Source organism: Neltuma alba, unplaced genomic scaffold (genome assembly GCF_004799145.2).
Source record: "Neltuma alba isolate B1F8T4 unplaced genomic scaffold, ASM479914v2 tig00003440_pilon, whole genome shotgun sequence".
Lineage (NCBI taxonomy): Eukaryota > Viridiplantae > Streptophyta > Magnoliopsida > Fabales > Fabaceae > Neltuma > Neltuma alba.
In genome coordinates, this window is record NW_021633284.1 from 2755 (window position 1) to 11377 (window position 8623).

An 8623-nucleotide genomic window follows, 5' to 3' on the forward strand; every position below is an offset into this window, starting at 1 on the left:
CACATGATTGCCCAAACCCAAAATGGTCAGGTGGACATCAGACTTCATCCCCCGTCAGACATCTACACGTGGCACTGTCACAATTATTTAAAAAAAAAAACCAACTTACGATTCCCCTCTCCCTTTTAAGCATGCTCCCACATTTCTCAAATTTTCCCATTCTCACTTTAATCCTCTGCTTCTCATTACACCAACCCTCCTCCCTCCACCGTCCGATCCCCATCAACCGCCCTCTCCTCACCTCTTTCCTCACTTCACCTCTCTAGCTGGAAGAAAAAGACCCCCCCACACACACACACAGTTTCTCTCAAGTACTCTCTCATACGCATAATTATCACACATCGCTCTCCTTGGTATATATACATGCTCAGGCGTACGTAGCAACCCAAAACCAGAAAACCAGAGATTTTAATTTTGTGGGAGAGAAAGTAGAGAGAGAGAGAGATGGGAAGAGGAAGAGTGGAGTTGAAGAGAATTGAGAACAAGATCAACAGGCAGGTGACCTTTGCGAAGCGAAGGAATGGTCTTTTGAAGAAAGCTTACGAGCTTTCCGTTCTTTGTGATGCGGAGGTTGCTCTCATCATCTTCTCCAATAGAGGAAAGCTGTACGAGTTTTGCAGTAGTTCAAGGTATTCCACTAATTTGCAAAACCTTTATATATATAAATTCCGTTTTGATTTTTTTTAATCTTTTGTGTATTTCTTCAAACACCTTATAGACACAGCACGAAAAGGGAACCTCCTTAACTCTTACCCGTGTTCTCTCCATCTTTCTTCTTTGCTTCATTTCTCGGTTTTGTATAATTTCCTTTCTTTTGTATCTTTCGCTTTTGGTTCTTATGCTTCCTAGATCTTCAACTTCGTTGTTTATTTTTTCCTGCTTTTTTCTGTGTTAGTCCAGGGTTTGGGATTTTTATTTTTATTTTTATTTTTGAAAGATGAGAAAAGTTAATTTTCTTTTATCACTGTTTCTATTTTTTCCGTTTCGGTGAATGTCTCGGCGTTTTTAGCAGGTTGAGTGATTCTGCGATCCCTTTGCTGTTAGATCTGCAACTGGAAACGCCATATAAGATAAAGAAAGAAGATCACTGTTGTATTGACTTTGTGTTTTTTGAGATCTTCTTCTGGTTTCTTCCGAAGCTTTCTCATCGGCTCTCTCTTTAGGTTTTGTTCTTTCTTTTCCCGGCGTCAGAAATTTCCGTTTCTCGTTTAATTCAACAGATCCGGCTACGGCTTTAGTCAGACTTGTTTGTAATGTAATTTATGTGCTAGAAAAAAGAAGCACATAAATTGTCTCATTTTGTTGAATCTTCAGAAGCTGGTACACATTATTCTTTTGGTTAGATGTTAGGAAAATGGCCAAGAATCAGTGAGACAGCCTAACCGTGTCCCATTTAGGGCGAAATACGCCTGCAAGCTTTTCTCTACCTTTCTTTTTGAAACGAGTCTTGTTTCTTGCTTATATCCCCACCTGTCTCTCCCATGCTCAAATCTCTCTGGCCTAGGGTTTCGTTTTATTCCTAAATTTTAGTCTTCGTTTTTCCTTTGAATATCTCCATTTTTTTCTCTTCTTCTCTTTGTCTCGTTTTCAACTCATGCTCTATCAGAGATTCTTCTTACTTTATTGCTTCGCATCGTTCATCTCTGATCCATACCACAAATTTCAAACTTTAGATATAGCCTTTGCTATTTCTCTTGGCAATTGATCGAAATCTGATGATATAGACACATATTTTGACCTTTGCTTTTGTTAAATCAGAATGGTCTTTTCTCATAAAGCCAATACGTCTTGAGCATACAATTACTGACGTGAGAGGATTCTCAGAATTTTGTTTTTCCCGAAGCTACTGGTATTTTGCTAAGTTTTCTCACACACATTCTCTCTCTCTCTCTAAAGAAATTCGGAAGATTTCAGATCTCAGCCTCTCTCAGCAATGCATGTGGCACACGATGAGCCATCTATTGTTCATAGGACATCCGATTTTTTTCTTTCTTGCTTTCTTTCTCTTTTCATTTTTGTGTTATGGTCTCAATACTGGGTTTATGCTATTACTTAATGGATATCACACATAAGCTACACGCGTCTCATTGGTTTTCACAGGTATTCTTTTTCATGATTTTTACCGGTATTAGTTCTGTCATTACCTGTTATAATATCATTTCGTCTTTTCATTAAAAAAAAAAAGATTTTTACCGCTATATTGTTTATCGTTGCTGATTAACTTTGTTCTTGATAACAGAGAATGAGAGAAGACATTCTTGTACCCGCCTATCTAAATTATTTTATTTTAGCGAGACTGCTAGTTTTACATATTTTCCCTAAATTTTCATGGACCGTAGTGGACATTTGCTGCTGTAATTATTGAAGATTCGTTGCTATATATGTGTCTTGTATTTCTCTGCTGTCCAAGACGGCCAAAATGGAGTGAGAAGAAGAAAAATTCTTTCTTAAATATCGATCTTAAAATTTCTTTGAAAGCAGAGCCTTTTTTTTTTATATAAAAAATTCCCGAGATATCGGAAACAACTGTTTTTTTTTCCCCTTTTCATAATTAAGAATTTTAGGTGGGGAGAAGATTTCAGAGTCAAAATATGCGCAACAGAAGGCATACATTCTCTTTGGTAACTGGAGTTTGTTGTACAAGATTTGTATGTTTGTGTTATATCGGGAATATATATAATTTATTACTCTTGATTCGACTAATAATGCTTCAAATTACACTACTGACTAGTTAGATTAACCATTGACTCGGTGCAAAGAGACAAGAAACGAAAAAAAAAAAATTCAATTTAATAATCGTCGACGTGAGCTTAAACTTGAATGCAACTATTAGTATTAACTATTAACTATAACTACAAAAATATAATTATCAAATATGAAAATGATTTAGGCTTTGACCCCATTTTCCCTGATGCTCCATATGTTCCCCCCCCCCCCCCCACTTATTTGTATCTTTGGGTCCTCAAAATGACATCTAATTTCTTACATTTTTGGGATTTTTTTTATTGTACACATTATACGATATACGTAGTGGGAAATGATGTGAACATTATTGTACGTTATCCATGCAGCATGCTCAAAACGCTAGAGAGGTACCAGAAATGCAACTATGGAGCACCTGAGCCTAATGTCTCTGCAAGGGAAGCCTTGGTAATTTTATTATTTTTGGACCTTCATGTCTTGAAAATGATTATTTTTATCATTTTAAAACATCATATTATTTGTGTGTCAAGATCTGTGGTAACAACGACATTCAAGCTTATTAAAATATATAATTAATACAAATATCTATGAATATAACTATTAAAAAACTTCACTCTGTAACTCTGTGATGGTTTCTCTAAAATACTCATAACTATCGTGTATAGAGGTGTGCACTCCCTTCCGATCAGCGAATGGAAGATAATTTTATAGACAGCACTAATACATATACAGGAAGAAAAATGTAGACAAGAAAAAAAAAAAATAGTGATTCCCTAGTTTTCGAGAGTCTAGAGGCTCCCAAGTCATGATTTTTTTTTCCTGCGTTGCTCTCAAGAGCCAGCTTCTCAAACAGAATTTTCCTAACTCTTGTATTCCCTTCTATTTTGTGTTATGAACGCACCCTATAACCAGCAACAATTACAAAACAATTTCTAACCCTCACCCACCGGCGCTAAGATTTCGTCAACTTAAGAGATTATAGGTTTGGTTTCACCCCCTTACAACACTGACTCCTGCTCATTTAAAGTGGATTTGAAGAAGAAGGTTTTCACATGTCTTTCCCGCACTTTCTCAAAACTGCAAGAGGAGAACAAGAAAGGATGAAACGGTAGAACTCTATCTTTATAAAGGGTACGTTGAAGAACACAAAATTATCACTCTTAGTGAATATAGCCTAGCTAGACAATACACACGACTCTTATTCTAATGGACAATCAAGGAACGTTCCAAGACAATAGAGAGAACTATACTCTTGATACTTGTTAGCAATGGTTCAAATTCTCTTTCTTTCTTCATATCTTTTGGACCCGTAGGCAGCTTCTGTACACTATAGGGTTCAGTCATCCAATTAGCCTTGCCAATCTTCAGAGACAACTAGTCTTCCTTTTCTATTTCTGGCAAATTCAACTCAGCGTTCTCTCCTTTTCATGAATTCCCAAAAGTCCGATAATTTAGTCAAGAAATAGTTTTAATTGATTGAATTGAACTTTTGTTGCATTTGAACAAGTTTCCTTCCTAGGCTCATCATTTGAGTCTTGATAAGGATGCCTTCCTTCTGGCCAAAAAAGGGAAAAAAGACATGGATGTTATCCTTGACTATAGCTTATTTAAATTATTTCCATATTAGCTGTTTTAATTTTCCGCATGTGAATCTAATCCCCATTTAGTAGAGCTCGTTATACTCCTTAATATGTAGCTAGCGTTGTTGGTTTTGTTATAATTAAGGATCAATTCAAAGCGAAAGATCTATCAATATATTCAATGAGATAAAATAATTTTAAATTAATCAAATTATACATTCATGGTGTCACATTTATGTTTGCATTATATTTAATATTTTTAGAGAATAGTATTAAGTCATGGCTCCTTAATATGTAGCTAGCGTTGTTGGTTTTGTTATAATTAAGGATCAATTCAAAGCGAAAGATCTATCAATATATTCAATGAGATAAAATTAATTTTAAATTAATCAAATTATACATTCATGGTGTCACATTTATGTTTGTATTATATTTAATATTTTTAGAGAACAGTATTAAGTCATGGCTCCTTAATATGTAGCTAGCGTTGTTGGTTTTGTTATAATTAAGGATCAATTCAAAGCGAAAGATCTATCAATATATTCAATGAGATAAAATGAATTTTAAATTAATCAAATTATACATTCATGGCGTCACATTTATGTTTGTATTATATTTAATATTTTTAGAGAATAGTATTAAGTCATGGCCTTCTTTCAACGCAAAGCTAATTAGTATAGATGGATGGCAAACCTACTTTAGCTTGGCCGTATATCATCACTTCATGTTGGGTTGTATCTATCGTGTTTAATGGTTCAGCGCAAGGGTGAATTCAAAATTTGGAATTCGACTGTCCTATGGAACACTTTAGATATCCATTTCCAAATTTATTAGCAGCCTTTTTTCCCTCCCTCCATGTTGCTTCCTTTTACTTTCTAAACGTGCCATGTCAAACTCTCAAGTTGTTGGCATATCAATGTGTTCCGTTATGACAAAACCCCCATTTCCAGCCTTGCTTAATAATGCTTTGGATAGTAATTGCTTACACGCATTGCCTTCCCCAATTTTGTTGTTTTGGGAAATTTGGTAAACATATCCATCATAGCAATTAGGATCAAGCTTGAGGTTCCCCCGTACGTAAACTTAAGCAATACGAGAGGGGATAATGTAAACTAAGTTTCTCCGACTTTTGTTCAAGGGAGGATTTCAAGGAAATTTTATATTGTCTCGTTAATGATTTTAGGATGAATTTGGCCTCTGATCCATGATCCATGCATGAATTCGCTGATAGATAGGAACATTATACTGTGTAACTTAATTGTCGAAGTATAGAAACTTTATCCCCTTACCCAACTAAAGAGAAAATCTTAGCTTTCAATCTCTTTAATCCTCATTAATATTTCGAACATTGATGTATATTACTTGCCGTCCTTCCTACTCCCCCATGGTCACGTGTCCATATAAATATTTTGTTTGTTAACATTGTTTGCTTAAGATTTTACTCGTGAAAAGCTTAGGTTTTCACACCAGCCATACCCATTGTGAGCTCATTAAAACAAAAAATGTTTCTCTCACGAAAGTCTTCATGAATCATGTTAACCATTATGAGGACCTCGTTTTCCTCGCGCAAGATATCTGAATATAATTACACGTCAATGCATGCCATTGAGTGATTAAAGGCAAATAATATTACTCCATTGAAAAAAAAAAATCGATTGATCAATTATAAAAGTAGAGGAGAATTTACCATAAATATGGGCATGGTCTATACTTCCTTGCATGCAATTAATTATTGTAGTACTGGAGGTGTAGGAGTTAAGCAGCCAGCAGGAGTACTTGAAGCTGAAGGCACGTTATGAAGCCCTGCAACGATCCCAAAGGTATTGATAATCAGTCCTAACTCTTTGTCATGCTCTGGTATAATCAATCCTAACTCCGTTTACCGTACAACAGGAATCTTATGGGAGAAGATCTTGGACCTCTAAGCAGCAAAGAACTCGAGTCACTTGAAAGGCAGCTTGATTCGTCCTTGAAGCAAATCAGATCAACTAGGGTACGCTTTACACACAAAGCATTTTGATCTCCACATTGAATATGATATATCAAGGAGAGCTGTGAGAATGATAAGAAGTAGTCTTGTTTCTCCTTCTTCTTTCTTTGCTCAGGATCAATGTAGCATTTAGTGATTCTTAAACTCGTCAGTATCAGCAATTAGTTGTCTTCATCTATCTATTTACATGTTTTTGTTCTCAAAGTTCATTTGTTTACAGACACAATTTATGCTGGATCAGCTCTCTGATCTTCAACGTAAGGTATGATGCTTTCGGACGTCAATGATTGCTGTATATATGCATTGTCTTCTGCCAATTTTGTCTTGTTCACTGATCAAATTCATTTATGCAGGAACACATGCTCGGTGAGGCAAACAGGTCACTTAGGCAAAGGGTAAAAACTAAGAACCATTTCAAGCTTCTAAATTTCACAACTCACCTACAGATACTGGGCTTCATCTACTGTCTTCCCATATGATTTTTTCTATTGATCATTCTTTTACATTTGTTTTTTAATTATTTGGATTGTCCACATCCCCCCGCCCTCCAAAAGGGGGGGAAAAAGCCTCATAAATATGATGAATTTGGTTTGTGTTGTGCAGCTGGAGGGATACCAACTAAACCCACTCCAATTGAATCCTACTGCTGAAGAAATGGGATATGGGCGGCAACCACCTCAGCCTCAGGACGATGGCTTCTTTCATCCCTTGGAGTGTGAGCCAACCTTGCAAATTGGGTATATGATCCCTACATTAAATGCTTTTACTATAAATTAAAATTGTTTAATTACTCCAAAAAAAAAATCCCATTCATAAATCACCTTCAACACTTTACACAATAATCAAGAAAAGCCCTAAAATTCATTATCTTTGTCTAAACAATAAACAAGTTTCTTACTTTGCCCATATTAAGTTTTCTACTTTCCTACATCAACAAGTGCTTTGGCGCAATGTTTAGTTAGATTGCTTAAAAATAAACATGACCAGTCCTACATTAAATTGAATTTATTACTATGGTCTACAACTCTCCCTCAAAACATGAATTAATCATAATATAGTTTTAAAATTATGCACGTGTTCTTAAAACTGAATGCAGTTCCTGATGAATAGACATATGCTGATCTGACTTAATTGTTATCCTCACTAACATTATTCAAGGGCAAAACAAAAGTCAATCAATACCAGCAGCTGATAGACTTGTTGGGATATTGATTATGTTTGTGGGAGCCAGAATTAATATTAGAAGGGACTCTCTAACCGTGCTATCCTTTTAGAGAAGGATAGATATAGTGATCAGAGACCCACTTGTCAAATAAAGATATCCTATGAGCAAGAAAACAAAATAAATAAATAAAATATCCACTGACTTTATATTATCAGGGTCTGCTGTATGATTAGGGAGGATCTAAATTAGCCATAATGTAGCAGTACAATCGAAACTAGATCAAGCCATATTCATAGAAATATTGAATATATGTTTGAGCGGTATTATTATTATTATTATTAACAATGGGAAATGTTGAGGGGGATGCAGATATCAGGCAGATCCGGTATTAGTGGTGACAGCAGGGCCAAGCGTGAATAACTACATGCCGGCAGGATGGTTACCATGAGATTATATGACCAACCAAAACGTGGTGATCATTTCAATTTTATTTGAAATAGGTAACCCAGAAAGGAAAAAAAACAAGAATGAGAAAAAGTTACATGGCATGCCATATTGAAGGACTTATAAAAGCAAGTATTATTAATTCCCTATTTATTAGGAACATTAATGTAAGTATTGGTCTGTTGTGTGTGCCCTAGCTGGCTTCCATAACTGCGCTAGCTTCCCGTTTCCTTCCCTTCCTTGTATTAATAAGTGTTAGTGTCTGCACCAACTTAATATATATAATCCCTTTTGACTCTTTCTTCAGAACATATATACCATTTGTATTATTATTATTATTGTAACTACTTCAGACGTTTATTTTCCCATGAAAACCAAGACTTTATTTAATTTACATCATTTGCCTTTGTTTTTTTTTTTTTGGTGTGTTTTGGGGGGGGGGGGGGTTTGGAGCTTATAAAGGTGCGCATACAAGTCTGACGATCAAAGGGTTAGTGCGTGACTGATGCAATGCACGTCTGTGAATATAGGCCAAATAATCAATGGAAAGTCAATATTTTAGTTGGTGAACAACTTTTGATTATTTTCTTCATCACTTTAAGATGACTTGTTGGTTCAGACGTAGTGCTTTGCTCTGTTATGGGAAAGGAATTAAGAGATTGATTTGTTATCATTGTTCTTTGGGTGTGCAGTTAACGTGGTTTGATTCATGGTTCATAAATAAATGTTGCAGTAATTTCT

At 35.5% G+C, this 8623-nt stretch overlaps 1 protein-coding gene across 1 annotated transcript; it reads left to right on the top strand.

Annotated features, from left to right (window-relative positions):
• Positions 1–443: 443 nt before the first annotated feature.
• Positions 444–8175, top strand: LOC114741598 (agamous-like MADS-box protein AGL9 homolog). Its single transcript, XM_028929865.1, has 8 exons — positions 444–629; positions 3072–3150; positions 6036–6103; positions 6177–6276; positions 6494–6535; positions 6627–6668; positions 6877–7010; positions 7808–8175. The coding sequence occupies exons 1-8, from the start codon at positions 445–447 to the stop codon at positions 7884–7886; spliced, it is 729 nt and encodes a 242-aa protein (XP_028785698.1). The 5' UTR covers position 444; the 3' UTR covers positions 7887–8175.
• Positions 8176–8623: the final 448 nt, after the last annotated feature.

Excerpts from the sequence above, each read along its gene's own strand:
- LOC114741598 (XM_028929865.1), top strand. The coding sequence starts at position 445 with ATGGGAAGAGGAAGAGTGGAGTTGAAGAGAATTGAGAACAAGATCAAC. Across the intron at positions 6,669-6,876 it reads ACAGGTCACTTAGGCAAAGG|CTGGAGGGATACCAACTAAA; the intron begins GTAAAAACTAAG and ends TGTGTTGTGCAG. Across the intron at positions 7,011-7,807 it reads GAGCCAACCTTGCAAATTGG|ATATCAGGCAGATCCGGTAT; the intron begins GTATATGATCCC and ends AGGGGGATGCAG.